This window comes from Lepidothrix coronata, unplaced genomic scaffold (genome assembly GCF_001604755.1).
Source record: "Lepidothrix coronata isolate B3197 unplaced genomic scaffold, Lepidothrix_coronata-1.0 Scaffold14, whole genome shotgun sequence".
Taxonomy (NCBI): domain Eukaryota; kingdom Metazoa; phylum Chordata; class Aves; order Passeriformes; family Pipridae; genus Lepidothrix; species Lepidothrix coronata.
The window spans coordinates 9456867-9482421 of NW_016690194.1; the positions used below are offsets into that span (position 1 = coordinate 9456867).

General features: G+C 40.9%; 1 protein-coding gene across 1 annotated transcript; it reads right to left on the reverse strand.

The window, feature by feature from the left end:
- Positions 1 to 1867: 1867 nt before the first annotated feature.
- LMNB1 (lamin B1) lies at positions 1868 to 25284 on the reverse strand. Its single transcript, XM_017806313.1, has 11 exons — positions 24812 to 25284; positions 15320 to 15476; positions 14498 to 14623; positions 13274 to 13444; positions 11756 to 11881; positions 9003 to 9223; positions 7535 to 7760; positions 6338 to 6442; positions 5789 to 5908; positions 4940 to 5050; positions 1868 to 2592 (listed from the first exon to the last, which is right to left on the reverse strand). The coding sequence occupies exons 1-11, from the start codon at positions 25165 to 25167 to the stop codon at positions 2551 to 2553; spliced, it is 1761 nt and encodes a 586-aa protein (XP_017661802.1). The 5' UTR covers positions 25168 to 25284; the 3' UTR covers positions 1868 to 2550.
- Between the last annotated feature and the right edge of the window lie 271 nt (positions 25285 to 25555).

Consider the following 25555-nt stretch of genomic DNA (forward strand, 5'->3'; position numbering starts at 1 on the left):
TAAACATCCTTTTCAATCCAGGAACTCTCAAATTACTATAATTACTATAAATTACAGTGATAAGACAAATTTTCATGGAGAAACTAAACTAAGACCAACCTTTAAAACTGCTTAATTTATAAATTAATAACTAGCATCTATTGAACACAAAAGTATTTACATTATTTACATATTAATTTTTCTGTCTGTATTGTGCTGTCTGCTTGGGCAATTATGATGTAGGTATATGCAGCAGAGAAAAAAGTCAGACAGTTTTTAGCACAAAGCTACAGTCAACAACACTGTGAACTAATTTGTACCAATTTTGATTACACTGGGGTTTTTATAAGGACCACTATAAACTCGATGCAGTTTACAGGTTTGCTGCTTTTGCTGTGAAACAGACCAAATTTTATAGAGATAGGATAAGCATCCAGGAATGCTTTACCTTGCTGAAAGAATGTTCGTTGTACAGTATTAGTGCTGCACAAATCACTTGTTTCCTCAGCAAATTCTTAACCTGTTTTCCACATGGAGGATTGTATTTGAGCAGATACATTTCTGGCAAAGTGTTTTTTTTTTTTTTTTAGTTTCAAGCATTAAATTACTGAGGAGTTTTCACGTGCAGGATGATGGAATTTGTACCTTATGTCAACTGCATAACAGATCAGTACCAAGGATAATCTGTATCTTTGCTAACTCTAGAAAGGGCTGAATGTACCTAAAAATAATATTTACATATTACTGTAGCAGTAATAATAGAAAGATCTCCCAAAATTTTAATCACAATTGAATGTGACTACAGAGCTAATTAGGATATTGTTTTCTTCCTCTCTGGCTCATTTCCTGAGTAAATTTTCATGTTTTCCCAGAAAACATGAACACATTTCACATAACATTGCACATAAGCCAAGGAGTTCCTATTCCAGGGGTCAGGTACCTTTACCTGTGTTGGTGTAATTATGGCAGTAACCACAGCAGCTGAGGTGGTGCACTTTGCAGTCCCAAACTATCAGAAACAAGTGGTTTCTTAGACATTGCGTGACAGAGGAGGAAACAAAAAATAATTGCCATTAAAAACTGGCATTTGCCGCATACAGTGGCGCAAGATACACACCCCTACACAAGTTTGAGGATGATTTTTTTCAGTCCACCCCACCTTGCACTCATCAAAATGTACCTCTGGACTTCAGTGTGGGAGGATGGGGAGAAAGTAAGAGAACAGAAGCAGTTCAGATCAAGTGCTTTCAGAAGTTATGGAACTTGCAGGGAAGTGTAGGGAGTTTTGTGGTGGTATTGCCTAAAAATAAAAGCAAAACAAGATGTCCACCTCGTGGTAGGATGTTTCACTCTAAAGGTCAGAGTGAACACACACACTCCACAGAAGAGACAGTTGTGTTTCCCAACACCCTTTGTGAGAAAAGGGAACTTATCCAAGATGAAAGATGTTAAAAAAGCCATAAAGCTTGCTATGAGACTAATTCTAGAAAAAAAGTTCAATCAACTTCAGAAGTTCTGGCCATGCATTGAAAAATACATCAGACTATATCAAAGATAACTATTTACAGTACTTCCAAATTTTTCTTTATGTTACTGTTCTGTTTGTTTAACCTGCTCAGATTGTATGATGTAGTTAAAACCAGTCCAGTAAGAATTAATCTGTGAGGAAAGACAAAGCATGGAAAGTTATGCAGAGCTATATTCAAGCTCTAAAGAATTAACTTTCCAAATCTGAAGTAATGCTACTCATTATTCAGAAGAAATCTTTGTAACTCAAAAGCCACTGTTCAATTTACACGGATGTTTCTTCCGCTTCAAAGCCTTATCAGTTTCAAGTATTCAAGAGTCATTCAACTTTTAGCTCAGTTCTAGAAAGAAACAAATTCCAAAAACTTCACAGCACCTTAAACAGAGATACTTTATTAAAAGTTTTTTGACATCAGAATAATGCAAAAAGGACAGAAAAAACTTTCAACATTGACAAAATTACAACTGTTTCCCATACAAATGTAGACTAGATCCCTAGGGACTTGGTCTCATTCCTAAAAACTGTAAACAAGTAAGGCAATCCATATTAAAAGAGCCTTCTATTTGTTAAATAAACACACAGGAAAATTTAAGCTGGTAACGCTATCTTAACAACACAACTACAAGATGTAACATGAATCCTCCTGCAGAATAAGCACTCTAAACCAATCCCCAACAGCACCTAAATACAAAGAGGTCAATAATAACTAGTCTAGAGTGGTGTAATCTAATAAAATCGATCCCCAAAACACACTGGAATATTTCTATTCCAGCAAGGTTTCAATAAAAAGAGACTGGCATATAAATCTGGGAGACAGGAACATTAATTTCCAAACAGTACATTTGTTTGGAGTCAACAATTCACATCCTGCGAGGAAGTCAAGATACTTCTACAAACCTTCCTTTTTTCAGTGGCAAAGGAATTTAAGGCCATCAAACTTGCAGCTTCAAAATTCACAGACAGAAAATAACGTTGTGCTTCTGAGAAGGCTCTGTTCTGTAGGCAAGGATTACTTTGACTAGAGGAACCTGGATGACTGGCAGTTACATAACCAGACAGTTTCTGCTGGATGCCCTTTGCTCTGCCTGTGGTGAACAGAGAGAATCATCTTTGATTACAAAAAAAATAAATCTAGCAGTAAAATATTTTGCTACTCAAAATACTATACTGTAGGTTTTTAATATATTAAATTATTAGTGTGGCACAGGATAAACAAGAGTCAGTATGCAAAGCTGTTGTGGTAGGGAAAAAAAAGTGTTTTTTCACCCTGGAGTTAAAAATGGTAACCCCTGAGGGGGTGGTGTCTCTCTTGGTGGGGACCCAATCAGTGCTTCTGCAAAATTAAAACATATCACACCAGACCAGAAAAGAAGGACGATGAGGTAGTTGAAGAGGAGAGTGGCCATGTTCTGAAGCCACGAGGAGAAGGGGCAGTAGCTCCATTGGGGGCTAGGCCCCTCCAGCCCCTGGCAGGGGGGCTACAAGAACTTGGAACAGTGTTAAACTGGGCCGAGTTCTGTAGCTGAGAGCTGGAGGAGTTTCTCCACTGTGAGCAGCAGCAGGAACAACAGTGGAGACAGCAGTGAACGGAGGCTATGGCTGAAAGCCAAGAGATAAGAAGAAAGCATGCAGCTAAGCAGAGAGGCAGAGATCTCTAATGGAGAGAGAGAGAACTAAGCTCTAAGGACAGAGTTTTGGGGTAAGAACCGAACCAAAAACCCCCAAAACCCCTTTTGAGACACCTCCTAGAGAGGAGGGGTGGTGGACTCCCACTTGAGGGGACTCCCACTTGAGGGGAGTCTTGGAATGCAGCACTACTGGAGAGAGGAGCTACGAAGCTCAAAAGGCGTCCTAGAAGCTGGACTGGGACTGTCAAATGGAATGCAGAGGGGGTGACCTTGCCCCCCCGCTGCTGCTGCCAAGGTGGCAGCCTGAGACAGAGCACAGGAGCTCTGGTAGAACTCTTGAGGCAAGGGCTTCCAACTGAAAGCTGCCCAAGATGTTCTGACTTAGGGGTAAACCCCCTGAGGAAAGGGACCATCACGAAGACCCCCAAACTTCGTGATATGATGTGGTGAAGTGAGCCTTTCTGTCCTGGCTACCACAGCCCACGAGAGAGAAACCTTCGCTTGGAGTCGAAGGGCCGAGAGGAGTGAAAGAAGACCCCCCTCCCCCCGTGTGTAATGGAAAGAGATCCAGCTATGGATCTTGCATGGAAGAAGAGAGGCTGCTGCCCTGAACGTGGAAAAGACCTTTTCCTTCTTCCCTTCTGGACTTTTATTGGAGGGAGAAGAGATTTGATCCATTGTAAATACTGCTTTATCATAGGGAGAGATAGTTAAGATTGTATATATAATGTATTATAATATTTATTGGTGTAGTGATTGTAATATAATTCCCTTCCCCCCATATTGAGTCTTGTGTTGTGTCTGGAAAACCCATTTCACACTGGGGTGAGTTGTGGGAGGGGGCTTGGACTCGTGAATTGGATTTTGGGGGTCTCAAACAACCTGTTATTCCCTGGAAGTAAAAGAATGTTATAGATCCTTTCCTATGAGAGGTATTAGAGGACAGGTATCAGAAAAACAAATAATTGCCATATTTGGATCTCATGTCAAAAAGCATCACTGAGTTTAGACAGGTGGTCAATATAGCAGGGAGCATATACAAGTAGCTTAAGAGTTTTTATCTAAAGAAATCTAGTCTTTCTATAATGTTTCTTAAGTAAAGCTACTAAAACACACTGCAGATGAACTACACAATCACAGAAACCACATGAGCAGGTGGATGTGCTTCAGTACTTCTGCACAGCTGCAATAAAAACCTGACTATTTTACATGCCACAAAATTATGATTCAGGTATAGGTCAAAATTCATGGTTGCCAAAAAATATGATTTTCAACACAGCCATTTTTTGTACATTTACATATGCCTTCAGAGTTGCACTTTTCTTCAGCGTGCAACAGACATTATTTCGTACAGTGTCTTTAAATCTCCAATTTTCTCTATCAAAGAAAATATGTAAACAGAAGACACAATCATAATTTTCTCTATCAGAGACAAAGAGATTTAAATTCTCAAAATGTTACATAAATTTAGGTCTACCTGCTTAAGCCAAACTTTACCATAAACACTTAGCATGGGGGGAATCTTGCCAGGAACAGAGTTTAAGGAAGAAAAAAAAATCCCCATCTTTAAACTTTCCAACCTTGTTTAAAGAAAATATATTCCTTTGGAGAGAAGATTTAAGTAAAATTTTTGCTCTGCTTTCAATAACAGAGCTCCATGCTTTCATTAATTACTGCTGAAAAAAACCCCAAAATAAAAAAACCCACCCACATATGATATTTTTTATGATTTTTTTTAAAGACTTCATGACTCATATCTCCATTTTTTCAACCTAAATAACCTTGTTAACCTAAGACAAGATACCTGCTGGTGGGAAAGTTCTTCTTCTTCCTCCAGAGGTTCAAATCCTTCTAATTCTTCATCTTCCCCTTCACGTCCTGTTGTTTTGAAGACAGTGCTTCTTTGAGCAACCTCCTGCAACAGAATTTTAAGATTTGACACCCCCACAATCTGGTGCTCATCTACTTAGACTTTGAGAAAGGAAAGTGTCAGCTGTTGAGAAAATTACTTGTACTCATTTTGTCTACAGACTTTTTAGATACAGCTGTGCATAAACACCATTCCTAACAGTTTAATTTTAAATCTCTTAATGATTAAAAAGTCTTTTTCTAACAAAACACTCATCAAGTTCTTATAAAATCTGCTTTCTTTTATATGTGTATTTAAATATTCTTTCAATTTCAGTATTTCATAGTAACTGTTCTAGTCAAAGCTTTAAATCCCACCTTACTAGAATTAATTCCTCATCACTTGAAGTGAATTCCACTGTAATATTCCTCATAAACAGTTTTAAGGAAAACTAATTTAAAAAAACAAATCACTGAAGAGTTCACTAAAACCTTTTCTTTTCAAGTGTATTCTAAGGCACTGCCCAACTCCTGGCATAAGGGCAGTATCTGAACAAGTAATTCTACTGCTTGAACTCAATACAGAGAAAAAAACCACACACTTAATAAACTGCATTTCTAAACTGCAGTTTAAGAAGTCAGAGGTACAGTGTGCTTGGCTGGAAAGCAAAAGGAGAAAACTTTACTAAACACTCCAGTGCACTCCTTTGTAAAGTCCTAACAATGGTTCCACCTTGTATTTGTATTATTCGTAGGTGATGGCACCACAGAAAGACAAGTTTAAACACATCTGAGGTGACCTTACCTCTCCCTGAGAATTCTTCAGTACAATTTTCACATCTTCACCAGTACCCCAGGAATTCTGGTTCTTCCAGATGAGGTCAGTGGGAGGGCTTGCAGTGACTCCAGCATTTGCAGCCCAGATCTGTTAACAGAAGTCACACATGAATGTTATTTGCTAGTCTTGTACATTTCCAAGTTATTTACTGAGTTAATGTATTTTCATTTAAGTGACACTTATGAATCCCTTCAGTTAAGGAAGTACAGGCATCTGCTTACATACTTCCAAAGTTTCTTAAAATAAAACACATTTTTTAATGCAGAGACTTTTGAATATGTAAATGTGCCTGTATATGGTGAAAATTATTGTTCCATGTAGAAAGCAAGTTTCTGAAAAATATGGCTCAGTATCAATTGTCCCAGCAATTGACATAACTAGTGCACAATACAAATACAGGTGATCATTTTCTGAACACATACACAGAAAGGACAAAACAAAAACCTTTGTGTCTTACTGACACACAAGTTGGCCTGAAGTCCATTTAAACGGAGCAGCTGAAGCTTGAGAACTTACTGTAACAGTTTGGCCTGCCTTTAGTACATATCTTGAGGTATATCTGTAACTAGCAGAAGTGTCTCCAATTTTTTGGATCATCTCCCAGCCTCCCATAGGTTGATCCTAAGAAAAGAGAGAAAAAACCCCAAATATTCCATCAGCATTCATTTATGCATGTAGGGTGTTTTACCTCTAAGGCTGTGACCCCTAGCAAAGTGCTAAAATTGTGAACCACTTGGAACAAAACAGAAAATGTGTAGTTAAATAAAAGGTGTGGGGGAGAAATCTGTGTGGTAAACAAGTGGGTGTATGTGGCAGGAGAATACAAGCTCAAAAAACTCAGAAAGGGAAAAAAAAAATGCAGGTTCTGATTCACTGGAAGTAGTTTTTGACTTGCCTGAACTGAGTCACATAAACACAAAATTGTATAGACCCAGACAGTTGTCAAGGTTTTTTTGCATTCACCAATGAAGTCATCACTCTCAGCCAACATCCCAGGCAGGAGATGATGGCGGGGGGGGCAGAAATTACAAGTAATGTCAGAGGGGCAAAGGGGAAAGCAGGAAATATACTTAATATAACAGGATTGGTTTGAGGGCAACATAAGGAAAAGTTGTGATCCTTATTTATCAAAGGATTCTTTCATTTGAGTAGATATGTGTAATTCCCCAACACAAACTCCAACCTATTAACAAAATGAAATAATCTCAGTAGTCACTATAACTGAGGTGGCTTTGGCATGGGAACTGAGGGCTCCTAAAAACTGTGGATACAGCCAAGGAAGAAAGAAAACTACAATTCAGAAAAGCTACATGCAGATACAAAGGACATTGGCAATTAATTTCTTTTGTATTTGTCTGCATTTCTTTTGGGGCTTTTTAAAGCAGAGGAAGTGCCTGACAGGCTTCTAAAGCAGCCTGATGTCTGCTTGCAGTATTTCCTGTCAGTAACAGTGCTATCTGTAAATATTTACAGGTAGGCCACCTGCAATGCAGAACTCTAAAGAGTTCTTTGGTGGGTGGGCAACTTAGCAATAAAACAAAAGCATTTAAAATCACTGGGAAGAAGTCATCATCAGTCCAGAATACTGTGTGAAAGCTTATTTTGAGACACACTAGCTCCTTAGTGACAGTAAATCAAGATGAAGCCCAACAGCTGAAAGGCTGCTGAGGATGCCCTTCTACCTCCACTCCTTGTAAATGTGGATTTTCCAACCTGGTCAGAGGTGTTCTTCAAACGGATGAATTTTCCATCGACGTCTATCTCCTCAATGGACACATTCCCAGTGGCAGAAGCTGAGTGGGATATGATAACACTACTGCTTGCTTCAGACTCCTCCACATCAATCCTCTTCCTCTTCCCTCCAGCTGTTCGGACACTGCGGCTCGACGAAGCCCGGGAAACCGTCACCCGGGAGGATGGGCTTGGAGTGAGTTTCAACCTGTATTGAAGAAAGTGAAAAGAGATGCAGACACCATATGAGCCTGGAGAAAAGAAGGCTTGGAGTGGGGCGGACCTTCTTGCTCTCTACAGCTAACTCCCTGACAGGAGGTTGAGGTGAGGTGGGTGTTGGCCACTTTTCCCAGGTAATAAGGGAAAGGGTGAGAGGAAACGGCTAAAGTTGTACCAGGAGAGATATAGATTGGATATTAGGAAAAACTTCTTCCCTGAAAGGGTGGATAGGCATTGCCTAGGGACATGGTGGAACCACCGTCCCTGGAAGTGTTGAAAACACCTGTGCGACAAACTGACCATAGCAGTACTGGGTTAGCAACTCAACTCAATCCTAGACGTCTTTCCTACCTTAGCAATTCCACGATTCCACAATCACACTTTGGTGTTACTTTTTCCACCATTTTTTATAAACTGTCCTCCATCTCCCTTCTTCCCATAGAATTATACAGCAATATAGTAAACAAAGCATCTTAGATGAAGAAATGAAGCCCGAAGTGCTTTCTGAAGATTTGAATAAAATGCTGTCAAACAACTGATTAAGGTTCCTGCAGCATGGACTACTGACAGACTACTACAGTGAGATCACAAAGGCATCTCTATGCATTTGTTAAAGACTGAAAAGAAAAAAAACCCTAGGGAGACTTAAGCCACTGTAGGAAGTTTAGGCAAAAATCCAGATGGCACAAAAGCTTTTGCTGTTTCATCCCCACACTTTAGAGGTGTCAGCCTTGCCCAGCTCAGAATACAGTGAAGTACCAAACTATTTGAAATGACAGCTGTGACATCAGGTGAAAATTCTCAGTACTGATGAACTCTGAGGCCAGATGTGGAAAAATGCAACTAAGTGATAAGCTGGACAATCACACTGGCCATTATTTCATTAAAATTATTCTATACTTAAGGAAATTTGGCCAACAATTAATTAACCTTCTAATAATTTTGAAAAAGAATATTAACCATGGCACTAAACAAGATGTACAAATGACAGTTAATTACAACACCCATGCTGAACCTTAACTAAAAAAATGGTGTTTGTTGCCCTGGGAGCTGTAGGTCTGATACCCAAGGACTCATGGGGACTTAGAACTAAGTCTGTCAGAGAGAAGGGGACAAAACCAGTGCTCTGGAAACTGTGGTCAAGCACCAGTAGGAACTACCTTTTAACAGAAAAAGAGACAAGTAAGGGGAACACAGGGATATCACCATTTGTTGCTACATTCTTTAGTACCTCTCCTCTTCACCCTCCAGCAATTTCCGGTATGCATTGATTTCCATGTCAAGTGCCAGTTTAACATCCAGAAGTTGTTGGTAGTCACTCAGTTGTTCCTGCATGACATTTCTGATCTCAGCAATTTCCTTCTCTTTCTCAATCAGCAGTTTGCGGGCGTTTTCCTGTTCCTTTGCCAAGCTGTTCTCAAGTTCTTGTGCTCTGTCTTGCCATGCTCTAGACTAGAAAAGCATTGAAAACACAGTGGTGCAAAGGAAACCTCACTGAAACCCTCATGTGCTCTGCTATTCAGGCAACATGAATTTCAGAATGCAAAGTTGCACATCCTCCCCTGCTTCTGAATTCAAATTCACCCTCCACTCCACCTACTACAAACATAACATCTCAACACTCAAGTTCCAATGAAACTTAGAACATACTTTGAGAGGTGACTGTCTGCTCTATTTTTCTGAAATCTGGAAATATACTACTACACCTGAATTTACTCATGAAAGAAAAACTGAGCTTAAGAGTTAAACCATTTAAGAGGTGCTGGGCAGGACACAGGATCAGTCTTAAGCTGCACCAGGGGAGATTTAGGTTGGGCATTAGGAGGAACTTCTTTACAGAAAGAAAAGAGTGATTAGACATTGGAATGGGATGCCCAGGGTGGAGTCACTGTCCCTGGAGGTGTTTAAGGACATGGTCTGGTTGATATGGTGGTGTTCAGTCACAGCTTGGACTCAATCCGAAAGATCTTTTCCAGCCTAATTGGATCCATGATCAAAGTTCAGCTCAGTTTACTTCAGACTCTGCAGTAATTGCTCTTTAGCTTTCAGACGTCTGCTCCCCACCTCAGTTTACTGCTGCCAATTCCAATTCTGGGAGGGAGGTGTCACTAAAAGAAGAGGGGTTGTTGTCAGTGAAAGCCTGTCTGCCCGTTGTCAAAGTTCAGCAATAAGCATTCCTTTTTTTTTATGACAAGAAAGCTAATTTGTCACATCAAAAATCCCTTCAAGCCGGTAGAACCTTATATTGTATATACCAAATGGAATGCTTATCAAAGAAAGGCCAAGTGATGACAGATTTAAGGTTTACCTTCCATAAGCATGCTTTCTTCTGTTTGATAGTGTCTTCAGATTTTTTTAATTTAAAGGACAGACACAGGAACCAATGCCCCACAATCATCAAGTTGTTGGCAATTGCTATGCATGAACTCTATTTAGGAAGTCATCACAGTCCAGAGATAGTGAGAACTCTACATGTCTGAGACAAAGGACCAGTGTAACTGGTTGTTAAGAGTCAGATAAGAAATTTAATAAATGTCACATGGAAGATCACAGTGGAAACTACCTCAGCGCTCAGCGTTGGCAAATCAAACCAGACCAGCACCAGTGGTAAGAGTTTCCTTCCAAGAAAACCAAACTGAAGTTAGTGCCAGTAAAATAAAAACCAAAACTGTACTGGTTGACATCACTAATCTACAAAAAAACAAAAACAAAACCAAAAAACCAAAAAACCCAAACCCCACAGGAAAATGTTTCTTTTGGTGGAAAATCACAGTCAAACTGACAGAGGTTGATTTTGATAGCCTCGAAGTTACCTCTGCAAATTCAGAAGTTCTCTGAATGTAGCTGTTGCTCCCAAAGTAACAGAACACAGGTAATTAACTAAAAAAAAAAAACAAATCTGACTGAACCATCAAAAGATGATGTTAATCTAAATGCAGAAATAAGATTTAAGTGGCCAAAACTTTCAACCCAATTCCTCTGTAACCTCATGCACATTCATTACATTAACCTGCTCTTTTCCAGAGAGTAACTTGACTATAGAACAGGAAAACTGGGAAGACTCATACATAAGTATCTGCGAACTTATTTGGAACATTATAAAATAATGTCTCCTGCATTTATATTTTTCAGTCAAAATACACAGACTTTTCATGTCCTAGTAGAGTCCACTAAACAGGAGGAATACGATTCAAAATGTATCACAGAAAGGATCAAAGACAATTCATATTCTTCCAAAAAAGAAATTTTGTTGCATTTTCAAATGATTAGTAAGTTACAAAAGCTCACTTCAGAACAAACTCCTAATACTTCTCATAGTATACTTACTCTAGTACTCCAATCAAATTAATACTGAATATATGACATTGTGTCATACATCTTTGGGTGTGATCTAAATATAATTAGTTTCTGCTCAAGACCCTGCTCTACAAATGTTCAACTTATTTGATGTATTTACTCAGTGTTGTATTTCATCCTAATCCAGGTAAGATCACTTCATGGGGTTTTTTTTGTTTGGTTGGTTGGTTGGTTTTTTTGGGTTTTTTTAGAGGTCTAGATTCAAACAAGATCTAGAATAAAAAGAGACAGTGAATAGAAACTGTATATTCCAGTTCTGGGTTTGAATGTTGCTTTGTGGAATCCTACACTAGGCTGTCCAATTACTACAGAATTAAATTGCTTCAAATGTCAAGAACTTTTAACACAGAGCTCTCTTGTCTAAAATTGCCCCGTCTATCCACAAAAATTTTCACAAAAGCCATTTAACACCACCATATTTCAAATACTCTGCAGCAGAATACTGCACAGGAGAAAAATCAAGTTTGTCAGAAGGAGACATTAAGGAATTTGAAAAAGTACAGAACAGAAGACAAATTCAAGTCATGATACTGAACATACTTATAAGTTAAGTGAAAGAAAGTCCTTTAATAAAAAAGACCAACAATGGTAATTAGCAGGACTGGAGAGTCACAAACATCTTTTTACCTCCTTCTGAAGGCTGGTGATGTGGGAAGACAGACCCTCAATTCGCAACTGACTTTCATTCAGTTGTTCTCTGATTGTGTTGGCTGCAGAGCTGTTCATCTCCGAAGACAGTCTGGCACTCTCCAGCTGCAGTAGAACAGGTTAAGACATCAGTTTCAAAGCAGCTTTTGCTAAAAGGAAGATGAATCACTCAAAACCACATATTCAACACTAAAGCCACAAAGTTCCTCTGTGCCGCTCTAACACAGTGAGACATCTCTTTCCTCAGAAGTTAAATATAGTTTGGCCCTACCTGAAAATCACATTACTCTGAATATTTATGCTAGGATTAAAACCTTGAAAGTTTCCCTCATAGACACTGCTGAAGCTAAGTTCAGTTTTCCTGCTGGCATATGTTTATTTAATTACTGTAGCACTGGTTTTGAGTGTGTTTAACAAGAAGTCAAACTGAAATTACCAATTGTCTTAAAACAAGCAAACCTGTTAATTTTCAGCCAACATAAGCAAATTGGTAATGTGTCTATAGATTACAGCACCAGTGCCATAAGACACTACCTGCTTCGCTCAATCACAACTTCAATTTTAAATACTTTTACTTTTTAAAAATGACTACCTCATTCCTGCTGAACAACACAACACACACTTGAGCTGCATCACAGACTTATTATTGAACTTGTTGATGATGCACTGGAATATATATTTTTTTTAATAGGAGTCCAAAAATACAGAAACAATATACCTGAGGAGAGGGATCAAAAAAGCGTTCATTATGAGAGGTTGTATTTTTGGCTAGATCTTATTTTAAATCATCTTTTCCAAGTCAGATAGAAGCCCTAAAGATAAACAGGCTGAAAAGACTGAAAACCGTGTTACTAAATTCAGTTTGTATCAACTTTTCTGCTGTTACATCCCACCTTGCTTTTAAAAATACTAACTGCAATACGTATAGTCACAGAAACCAGGTTCAGTTGAGACATCAAGATGCCTCCTGACATAACTGCAGAATAAAAGCAGAGGAAGGAAATGATGAAGTATAACTGATTTCAGCCTGAGTTCACTTTCCCTCTAGAAGAGTGAAAAACAGAAGTCACTAGGTATGGTAAAACTTCCAAATGTTTTGTACTGGGTCAGAGGACCCTACTCTTGCTGTCTTCTCAGCAAGTCCTGTTATGAAATAACCTTTATACAAAATATGGGACACCTGATTGATCATCAAAGTTCAGTATGATACATAACAACACATGACCTTTCCTTGAATTCACAGTAATCCCAGCATTAATCCCTTTTCCCCTCCACAGTTCACCTTCACAATATGCACCCTACTCTTATATTATTATTACTCTTCATGAGGACTAAACCTGCTCCCAAAATGAGATGTGAAAATGCAAATTCACATGCAAAAGCACAGTAATTTTAACCCAAGCTCCATAATAAAATACTCTGAAATGCAAGTAATTATGGTACTAAGTAAAACAAAACCAAAGTGCATCAAACAACTGTATGAAAATAAGTTCTCACTTTGGAATGGTAAGTCTGCTCAAGCTCTGCTTTGTACAGCCTCACTTGTGCATCATGATGCTCTCTTATTTCATGAAGGGCTTGGGCCAGTTTATGCTCATATTCAATCTGACGCCCAGAATCAACCTCAACCAAGCGAGTTTCATGCTTCTTTTTTGTCTCATTGATTTCCTATGAAAACCAGAAAAACAGAGTAACATTCAGTAAACACAAGAAAAAATTTTTAGAAGACTATCTGCTGAGTGGACAGTTATACAGGTTTTAGCTACCCTTGTGGATCAGCACAGGATTAGTCTGACATTGAAACTTTTAGTAGAAACACAGGGCCATTTCCCCAGTCTGATCAGCACAGATAAATAAGCACCTTATTTTGCAATAGCCAGTCACTGAAATAAGAGCTAGGATACCATCAGCATGTAAAGTCACATTTCCTTCTGAGAGCTGTCTGCATATTCAAACAAATACACCTCGATATGATGAGTTTAGAAATACATCGCTCTTTCTTGAAGTATCTTTTGTGCTTGCACAAGATGTGCAGTTGTGAAATGGAACAGTCACTTTCACTAAACAGCATTTTCTTCATTTGTTTGTACGCTTGCCTGCAATCCCCCCCCTCAAAAAAAATGGGATTCCAATAACATGAACAGAGACAAAAATACTACCAGCAAGGAAACGTGCACAAGGAACAAAAGACAATAAAGTTTAGGTACATTGTTACTTCCCTAAGGTTCCTCCTGGAAAGCCTCAAGGATTTTAGTGAAAGGGTGGCAAGAGTAAGTTGTAAAAGACAACTGTTCATCAACTTTTGTTTCCATTATTCTAAAGCATCCTATTAGAAAAGTTTGAAATTAAAACCATTACAAGTCCACAGCACCTGTCTGAGTGTCCCTCTTCACTTTATTTCTCGTAGAGGGATTATGAGAAAAATTACTAACCTACTTTCTCATTACTATGAAAAGACATGTACATTGCATACCATGGTCAGAACTTAACATGAAACAACATGATATATGAAGTTATTTTATCACAAAAGCCCAGAGTTAACATATTTTTTGTAGAAAAAGGAAGTTAGAAATCTTCCAGCTAGAACAGTGAGCTCTGAGTAGGAGTTCAGAAAACTTCCTGAGGTCCCTCCCAACCTAAATTATTTTAGAATCCTGGAATGACCTCCCAGTTGTCTTCTTCCCTTTAAAAAATGTTAGTTTGTGAGACTAAAGCATTTACCTCCTCATACATATTTTTACGGAATTCCAAATCCTCAGTGAGACTCTGACAACGGTTTTCAAGATCCACCTTCTGCAAGGTTTCACGTATAAGCTGGTCCTTGACAGCAGCTAAAGAAGCCTCAAGCTTTAAGAAATAAAAGAATCAACACAACAATTACGTAACAGAACTCACATAACACAATGACCTCAGCTACACAGAACAACAGAAAACTACACCTTACGACTGAACTTGACAATCAAATCCCAGTATTTACCCTACTAATGCCTCCCCCCCCACACACACACACTTTTGCAGTTGCTTACAGAAGTGAGTTCTAGATATTTCACATTGGTAACTGGCATTAAAATGGTATTTATCCATTTTCCCTACAAAACTTCATTTTTAATACATGGCAAATACTAATTTCCTGATCTCCTCAACTCCTCTCTAGGACAAGACTTTTTTTTCCTCATTGCTCTGTAAGACACCCAGAAGATGGAGGACCACAGGCAGAATCAAAAGGAGGGCAGAGAGAATCACAAACTGATACTTGTCAGCTATTTGTTATCCATCTTTCTGAAGTCAGTCTGTCTCTCTAAAACACTTCTAAATGTTCACTTCTAAACACTAAATGTTCACTTCTAAAACNAACCTTATTTTGAATCTTGACTTGCTTTCCTCCCCGTTAATACCATCTCTTGCCACTTCAGAGCCTGCAATTTTAAGAGCACTCTATTCCACCATTCATGTTATGAATGAACTGAACCGTACTGAACTCAGAAGCCTACTCAACACCGCTTCCAGTGCTAATGGTGATGGTTAAAGATTTCATCTTCTCACCTGTCCAACTTGAGTTTTCAACTCTTGAACTTCTCCCTCCAGACTTTTCTTATCACCAAGGGCTGTGGCCAGAGCAGCTTCTTTAGAATTGAGGGCACCTTCACATTCTCGGAGTTTAGCCTGGACTCCACTTAGGTCAGACTCCTTTTTTGCATAGCTGGAATAAATCAGAGAAAGTAGTAAGAAAGTCTAGAAATGCCTCCAAAGTTGACTGCTGACTAATAAACCAATCTACATCTCAAACTTGAGATACATCCGGCAAAAACATTTTGTCTTAGCTTAATTAACTCAAATTTAAATCAACTCCTTAGTTCTGCTTTTCTCACCTGATGTAACAGCAGCTTAATATTTTCCTTGGGATGTAGAAACCTATAGAGGAAAGTCAAGAGCCTCAAATCCACAAAACATACACAAAAGGGGAAACTGTGTTTTTATCAAAGGTAAAGGTGTCTGTCTTTCTTTATGAAAACAAGCACACAAGCTTTTCAAATTACCTTCGAATTAGTTTTTGTGTCTACACAAGTGGTCAAACAATTTTGTGATGTTTATTCACCCAACAAATTGTTCAAAGAAATCAAACAAGAAAAAGTAATACCACATAAACACAACCTCATGCTCTTCAGACTAAATTAATTTTCCACAAATTGGCTACAACTGGCTGCTATCAAAAATAAGGGAAAAGAAACCCATATTCAGAAATCAAAGTGTTTCTTGATCTTTGAGAGCATAAGCAGCCATGTTCAAATGTGCAACACAAATTCTCCAACCTCAGAGTTTGTTCTTTTTCTTTCTGGAATACCCATGTTTCTCTAGCAAGGGCAGTAGCATAGAGAAGGATAGGATGCTTATCATCAAACTATGAACATTTTACAGGAATGGACAGTCTCAGGCTCAATAATACCACAGCAAGCACTTCATCAGTTCTCACACTTTTCTTTCCAGAAGTGAACAAAAAAACAAAACCAAAACCCAACCAACCTAACAAAAAAAAAATCAGAATTAACAACATAATTCCAAGAAGACTTGAAAATTGGATAGATTCTTAAGAACAAGATTCAGAATACACCCACTACTTCTTTTAATCACTGGACTGTTTATAGGAAACAATAGAAATTTCTCAACAAAACAAACCTAACATAAAATCAACACAATTTTTAAGAGGAGAGACTCTTAAGGTTTAAAAGATGCTTTTTCAAGATGACCTGCACTTGACATCGTGCTCAGGAGAGGTGTCTGCACAGAGGCTTGCACTGCATAAGAATGCAGGGATGGGATCCATGTCTGGACATTTGAGCACCACAGCCACCACATGGCAGCCTTTATGTAACAGACTAACAGCCAGTGCTAACACTGGCTAATCCCGATCCTGAGGGATTAGCATCTGCTCTCCTGTGGGAGCACCCAAGGGACAAGGAGGCTGTGAGAGCCCCCACCATGCACAAACACACCCTTCTCAAATTTTTCATTCCTGCAGCTCGACTCTTATCCAGTCCCTTCTCTGACATTTCGCTTCTCAGACCCACAGCTACGTAGACAGCTCAGATAAGAGCACAGGATTTAGGTTTTGGACACATGGGTTCCTACTTCCAGCTCTCTGAATTATTCAGTGAGGCATTTGTCCTGTGTCCCTCCTCTCCCACCCAGGCCTGCTGGAACCTCAGCATGCAAGGAAGGTGTGCAGCAAAGTAGGAAAAAGAGGGATATAAAAGTGTCTTGCTATGGTATATCTGTAAAAAAAAATAATCTCCACCACCTATTAGGAAATATGAGGGCCCAGAGTAGGCCTTTGCTGTTTGATCACTGCTGGGAAAAGCTTGATTCAAAACATGGAAAAGAGAGCCTCTCTCACAAGACTTCGTGCTGAAACCAAGCCAAAGATAATCCTTTCCTTTTTCAAAAACTTCCTCTGCTGTGTCCCCCCATATGATGATGTCATCAATGTACTGCAGGTGTTCTGGAGCCTCACCCTTTTCTAGTGTAGCCTGGATCAGTCTGTGGCAGATGGTGGGACTGTGCTTCCACCCCTGGGGCAGTCGGTTCCAGGTGTACTGCACGCCCCTCCAGGTGAAAGCGAACTGTGGCCTGCACTCTGCTGCTAAAGGGATGGAGAAAAATGCATTTGCAATATCGATGGTGGTGTACCACTTTGCTGCCTTGGACTCCAGTTCGTACTGGAGCTCCAACATGTCTGGCACAGCGACACTCAACATGGGGTGACTTCATTCAAGCCACGATAGTCCACAGTCAGTCTCCATCCTCCATCAAACTTACGTACAGGCCAGAGGGGCTATTGAAAGGTGAGTGAGTCTTACTGACCACCCCTTGGCTCTCCAGCTCTCGGATCATCTTATGGATGGGGATCACAGCATCTTGGTTTGTTCGATATTGTCTATGTACTGTTTTAGTGGCCGTTGGCACTTGTTGATCTTTGACTTGTAACGATCCCACAATGGAAGGATCTTCTGAGAGGGCAGACAGGGTCGATAATTGTTTAAAATTCTTTGTAGCCACTGTGGCTACACCAAAAGCCCATCAATATCCCTTTGGGTCTCCTGAGGTAATTAATACCTAGGATGCAAGGGGTCTCTGGACCAGTTGCAATGGGGTACTTTTCCCATTTGTCCCCATTAAACTCACTTCAGCCTCTCGCACTGATTCAATACCTTTTTGATGCTTTTACAAGCTGGTAGGCAGCTGAGAAGAACATTCTTGCCAATGGGTCAGCAGAGAAAAATGAAGTATAATATGGACTAGCAACAAAAACATAATTAAAACCCGTAATTAAACAGTATCTGTACCACTAGAGAAAGAATTACCAGTTAGATCAGCCCTTCCTTGCTTGTTTACAACAAGATTAGCTGTGAAGCCATACTGTAATTTAATGCAACTGAAGCCACAGAAGGGGGTGGGTGGAGAATTAAAATTAAGCACTACTGCCTTGTTAGTGTCATGAGTGGTCTAATTGTAAGGCAGCTCATCTGAACACACTCTCAGAAAAAAAACAAACTGGAGCTCAACACTTCAAACATTGAAAGCCAGATGAAATCTCAGCATCTCAGCAGTGTCATCCCAGCCTTAAAGGGAATACAGGAAAGAAGGGAAAGAAGATCAGAAAAGCCTGTGTGATTTATAAAAACAAACAACTAATGTATACAGCATATACTTCACCCCTACACTTACTAATTTTCACCAGGAAGAACTTCAGCCTCTTGACAATAGCTAGCTTCTGCCTCCACAGAAAGCCAAAGCTGCATTTGAATACAACAAATAAAAAAACCTCAAACACCTTCCCGTTATAGTGCTCAGAAATTAGCTTGAACTGAACTCCTTCAAGTAGTTTGAGTCATGAAAGGAAAATAAAATCAAAGAAATAATTGTTGACTTGCGCATCTTCTTCAAAGCAGTAGCTTGGTTTTCTTTCTTTTGACTTCAAAGTGTGTGGATCCTCTTATCCATGGAATTGTTTACAGCAACCTAGAACTTCCTGTGATCTCAGGCCATGCAGAAAAGGATCATTTTCTACCAGTTTAATAAGCTGAACTGACCTTCTGGAGCCAGACAAACCACACCACTAATGCAAAGTAAGCAGTCAGTAGCCAGATTTCAGGAGGTACAATTTAAACGCTCCTTTGAAACTGACCAAGTGCAGGATGCCACCATGGTAAAGCAGATTTTTCCCATCTTCCACACTCACCCACTCATTTCTGTCAATACTTACAGAATCAGATCACAAAGTTAAAAGCATTATCAACATTAATCAAATCCTCCTTGAAAAACACTGGTTTTCAGTCAAGACACAGATACTAAGTGTTGTAATTCTAAATAATTACAAGCCTATACTTACAACCATACAAAATTACATGTATTGCACACTGGGCTGGTTTTCCACTCCAGTTGTAGAGAAATAATAAAGGTAGAAAAACTACAGTCATTAATGCTTTATGTTTTACTTGGCTACCAGTCAGTTTTCTGTATTTTTCCCCTGTGGCAGACAAAACAGTAAGGCTGTGTTTTGCAAGGAAGTGATTTAAAATAACATAACATAAAATAACATAAAAAACTTACGTCTAAGATCATTCAAGTTTTTGTATGGAGATCAACATGAAAATAAGAGTAATTGGACAAACAGTGATCTATGTGAATCCCACTACTCTAAACAGGTATCTAAGCAGAACCTACATACATGCAGCACATACGTATCAAGTCACTGCCCATTACCAGGTTATTGTTACAGGTCCACATATTTGAGACCAAATATTTATGTCCTACAATGAATGGAACACACGCTTAATTAAGAATATAACTTCAGTTATATTCTTACATTTCAGTGGCTCAAATTATAGTGCAACAATAACTCTACTCCCCCACTCCTTACTCCTTGGGTGCTCTTTGGTACGTATCAAAACAGATTTCAGATTAAGGCTCCATAGTTCCCAGGCTCCAATCTTTGCCTCACTTTCCAAGATCACCTACAATAATGAAAATACACTTCAAAAGAAATTTTAAGTCGCCTTCCTTAAAACAGTTCCTCTAGCTCATTACAGCGTACCACACATGCACCATGGAAAACCCTGGAACAGGTGCACCTTTGCCTGCACTAAGACAACACGGTTCTGTGTAGTTGCTCAGGGTAGCAGCTGCAAAGTGCCACACTTGCACAGTAATTCAAGACACAGGCTGATAGGAAGCTATTACTGGTGTTTATTTTACTGCCTAATCCCAGTGCAAGATACACAGCAAGACAGACAGATAATCTCTTAAATATTTAAAATTAATAGTACTAATTCCTTGACACAATTAAATTTGCTTTAAACGCTTGTACTCTACCAAACACCTGAAGATAATAAAGGAAGATTATTTCCTTTACCAACATCTTCAGTGAAACACGTAATTTCCTTCAAAGTTTCTTTGATCACACCATCTCCAGAGCAGATGCACTTCATCATTGGAAAACTGCCACAGTGAAATCTCTGCCTGTCCAAGACAAATGTAAACAAGGGGTTTCCTAAAAGAACACATAACACCAGCTTATGCTTCCTAAACAATGCGATTTCCTCACATGACAAATCAGAATAGAGACACATCCAGCCAGGGATTTTGATTTTGTTAAGTCCCCATAATGAACATTCTTGGAAATATTATTCTTATCTTGGAAATAATTTCCACTAGTGGAAAACTACCCTGAAATTTACCCCATAAGCAGACCAAATAACACAACAGCTATCAGGCAGCCTGACTTTGTGAACTGCCCTTGTTCAACATGAATAGGTAACACAGCTGTGTCAAACTTTACAATGTAAGCCACTGTCAAGTTAATTGCTCAAATTACACATCAGAATTTATCCTCCACCATTCTGGCCCTACAGTTCTCCCTGGTTTGCAGTTGCTGTACATGATTAAAGCATGACACACTTCCACTCAAAAGCAGAAGCTTTATCCAGCCTGTTGGATGCTGGAGTGATGGAGCAATTGGGAGCTTTACTCCCATATCTGCTGTTTAAATGATGACATTATGACTTGCCTGAGGATCATGTATTTCCCTGCTCTGCATGCATTGTATATTTTGCCCTTTTCTCAAAGAAATATGAAATTTGCGGCAGTGTGAAGCACCAGCCAAGGCAGTGAGCAGGATCACAGTTGGTTTTCCAGCCGTGTTTCTCAACTCAGTGCAATATGCAGTTACACAACACAAAGTGGATGGCTGTGGAAGCAAGAGCAAAGACCATGAAGTTCCCAAGACCAGTTTCAATCACCATTATGAGCTTAGGCTGTTGAACTACAGCTGGTGTCTTCCACAGCCCTTGACTGCAGAATAGTGGCAGTCACAATTAAATATTTATTTATTTAAAGGAACGAAGTAGAGGGATGTCTTTGCAACAGTTATCACCAATAGCAAAGCATACAGTACAGTCTTGCCTAATCAACAAAGAGAAAATGAACTGGAAATACTGTGAAACCGGTAACTTCTCCCAATTCTTTCACATATTAGAGAAGAGATGAGATCTCCCTTTTCTCCTCCTCCGAAGAGCTATCCAAGAGTTCCATAGATCTAAATTCAAATTACATATTTTTTCCCCCACTGTAGGGGCCCAGACCCAGCTGTCAGCAAAAAAGAATTGGATCAATTTGAACTATAAACCTTGAGCAACAAGAGCTGACAAGAATCTCGTGATTTGGACCTTCCTCATAAGACCTGCTGAAGTACAACTATAAGGATTACTCTGGCTCCTGCAGCAAAATCAAAAAGGACTTAGAGATGATTCTATCAGGCTATGTCTAAAACCTCTTAATCCCTTTAATCCTGGTTGAGAGAAAAATTAACCTATTGGCTAAACTGCAGTAACACTTGTGTAATTCCCTAATTAATATAGCTCGTCCTCCTCATTAACATGTCCAACCCCAAAGGCCCTTAAATTATGTTCTCACGTTCAATAAAATATTCCAGTTATACCCCATATACTGGGATCACTTAGTTTTTGACCCCCACTCCCCAAAGTTTTGAGATACAGAGATTTATTTTCCCTTATCTTCATTCTACCCATGACAAGCTTCTTTTCACTTTTACAACTACGCATATAATTTCCCCATCCCCTCCTCACAACAAAAATAGAGAGATTGTTTTTTTTTTCTCCTCACTTTTTCCCCCTAGTTCTCTAAGATTTGACATACCAAGGGAAGCCTTCATATTTATTTTGCTACAGCAGTACCAACTGCATGGCAGGCACTCTAGAAGTGTATGCAACAAGCCTGTTATATACAGCAGGATCAGCTATAGAAACAAATGTAGTTTTTCTTGAGGGATTAAAAGTATGAACAGTATGGTGCATCACACCATAAATATGACACTGAAGTCAGCAAATCAGAGTGAAATCAAAGTCAACAAATAGGTGACTGGGCCTTAAATTTAATTTTTGCAAAGAAAGAATAAGAAAAGTCCTGCAGTGCTTTGAAAGCAACTAGAAGCTTGGGTCTGATGCACTACTGAGGCCAAGGGGCTGAATGATGAATGGGATAAAATAAATCAATCAAGCAATTAAGAAGAATGTCGTCCTAACTAGAGAAAGCAGAGTTGCATGTGTGTCTGGGGCAACAATAACAACACCTGCAAAAATACTCAAACAGCACAGGGAGACCAGATAGACCATGAATCATATTGACCAGCTTCAGACAACTCAGTGGGGAATCATCTGTACTCCCTCCACAGACCAAAGACATCTTGAGAGCTATTTCTTCTACCATTTATCTTCACTGGTTCTCAAGGGAACCAAAGCCATCGCTAATCTGAGTCTTATGACATGGGTACCAGGATATCTGATCCACGTGAACCGAGCATGCCTGAAAACTTTTTTTTTCAAGTGTTTCTGTTAGATCCAAACTACTACATACTCATAATTAAACTAAAGCCACTGCATACATCTCACTGCAATTATGCTTTCTGAGAGGGCAAGAAAAATTCTGTTGAGAACACAAATTCTCATCTTACCTTGCAAACTCTTAAACCTGACAGCACTCTCACGCACATCTGTTTTTTAAGAGTATTTTTCATCAGGTTATAATACAACTTCACAGCTTTAAGAAGTCATCAGGGAGTGTGCTCCAGTTCACGCAAAAAACTCCTTTTGCTCCTTTTTAAGACTTTGTAAACAGAATCACAGACAAGCTGAGATATCCATCTTAAAAATACTCAAAGATGTCATAAAAAATTGCACAAACAACAGCAAACAGCCACATACAAGTGGAATCCAGCAGCCTTAAACAGCATTAATTGTTTGTTTCACTAGACTATTCAGGAGTTGTCCAGATCTATACTCTGTGTTCTGTGAAGCACAAAGATGAACTTTTTGGGACAAGTACTGACAAACTATCAAGCACTAAGACTTCACTCTTTAAAAAGAGGCTGTAGCTGCAGCACAAGAGCAACCCCTTTCCACTACGAAGTAATTTTTTTTTTCCCCCAAATATTCCATCACAGGACAAAGTAAAACAGAATACAAAGGACCTCTGCATTTACATTATTAATGGTCTGGTTCCAGCCACAGAAAGGAAATCTACCACAGAGTGCACTAGAGCCCAGTCCTCCACATGCACTCTTTTGAGAAGCTGACAGAAGTGTGTCTTCCTCAAAAAAGTCACAAACAGATGGAAATTCCTGGCTTGACCTTTGAGTCATGTCACTTTAGTGCCTTTCTGCAGCTGCACCTGGCTTTCCCTGTCACTGTCAACAATCTCTTTGATTTAAGGCCTTCATGGGGCACTGAGAGGTAACCTCAAGACCAGACTCTCTATTAAAAGCTCACGATTTTTTATTTTTTTTTAACATAACAAGTCAAAAGTCCAAAACATACTGGGGCTGTCTGCAGACACATGAAAACATCAATATGCTGGTTCACACACGAAATATCTTTTTCATTATGAAAAATCAGGGCTGAGAGCACATTTAACCAAATTAGCAGGTTACACAATGGGAGAAGAAGATTAGCAACTCCAGGGTAGGGGTTTTTTTCTTGCAATACTCATAAACCTTGTGATTCCAAGACTAAAGCTACAAGCCAAGTAGGCCTAAAACTACAGCAGAAAAATCAAAGAAATCGAATTTAAGGTGAACACAAACAAGGAAGGAAAAGAACAACTGAATCGAGTCAGATGTGTAAGGAGCAAAAATCTGGTGTCACAAATCAGTTCACTGCAAGAGCAGAGATCTTGGCACTGTGCCACAAAGGCGTAAAGCCGGTAGGCAATCTGGAGGATGTGTGTACACGAATCTGCCTTTTGTGACATCTGAACAGTCAGCAAGACGCACAGGAATTACAGTTCTCTTTTGTTTTAAGTAAGCCCCAGGGACAGCTCAGCCACAGCTTCTCTGGGCAGCCCGGAGGGCCTCACCGCCCTCACAGGGAAGAACGTCTCCCCAGTATCCAATCTAAACCTGCCCTCCTTCAGCTTAAAGCCATTACCCCTTGTCCCACCACTCTATGCCCGTGTCAGAAGCCCCTCTCCAGCCTCCTTTAGGTGCTGGAAGGTGCTCTAAGCTCTCCCTTATTGCGGCTGGCAACCAAAGCGCTCCATCCGATTTTCCAAGCACCAACCTTCCCGGGTAACCCGCTCCAGCGCCACATCGCCCACACAGCAACGAATTTCGTCCTAATATCCAACCTAGATTCCCCCTACTTCACTTTATACCCACTCGCGCCCTCCTGGTGCACTCCGGACCCACGTTCGCACCACTGAGGATGCTCCGGGGACCGGCGGACCTGCTGCCGGCGGGGGCGGCGCTCCGGGACGGTGCTTCCCGCCGGGGCGGAGCGGCAGCGCTGCCTCTGCCTCATTCATTCCTTCATTCATTCCCAGGCGAGAATTCACCGCGGGAGCCAGATCGGGACCCGCCGGTTCCGCGGGCGGGCGCGCACCACCGGCACACCCGGGAGCGGCCATCCCCATCCCATCTCCATCCCCACATCGCCGGGCCTCTCCCAGCCCTTCCCCGCTGCCCACCTGCCCTGAAGCTTCTGGTGGTCGGCGCGGATCTTGCCCAGCTCGATCTGCAGCTTGGCGCGCTCCCGCGCCGTGTCGTCCAGAGCCCGCCGCGCGTCCGCCAGCTCCGCCTCGTAGATCGCCTTGAGCCCAGTGACCTCGCGGCCGCGCACCTCCTCCCGCTGGGTCGCCTGCAGCTGTAGCACGCTGTTCTCCGTCTCCAGGCTACGCACCTTGTCGATGTACACGGCCAGACGGTCGTTTAGCTGCCGCAACTCCTCTTTCTCCCGCAGGCGGGACATGCGCGTCGGGCTCTGCGGCATCGCGGCGGCGGGGTGGCGGGTGCGCGGCGTGCCGGCTGGGCTGGGGTCGGCCATGCGGGAAGCGCGGCGGGGAGACGACAGCGGCGGAGCGGAGAAATGGCTGGAACCACGGCCGCCGCCACCTCCTCTGGCTGCGGCTGCCGGGGCTCCGCGGGCTCCGCGCCGCTCCAATATGGCGGCGTAGCCGCCCCACCGCGACGCCCCCCGCCGCGTCCCACTTGACCGCGCGCCGGCCAATCGCGGGGCACCGCCCCCCGCGGGATCAATTCAAAACCCGCCAACGGCCGCCCTGCGCGCCATGAAGGCCACGCCCCCTCCACCGAGGCCACGCCCACCGCCCCGGGGCGCGCTCCCTCTGCTTGTGCCCGCCCCGCGTTCCCAGACCCGGACAAAGGGACCCCCAGCAGCGACCCCTCACCGCCACAGAGGGGGCTCCCTGGGT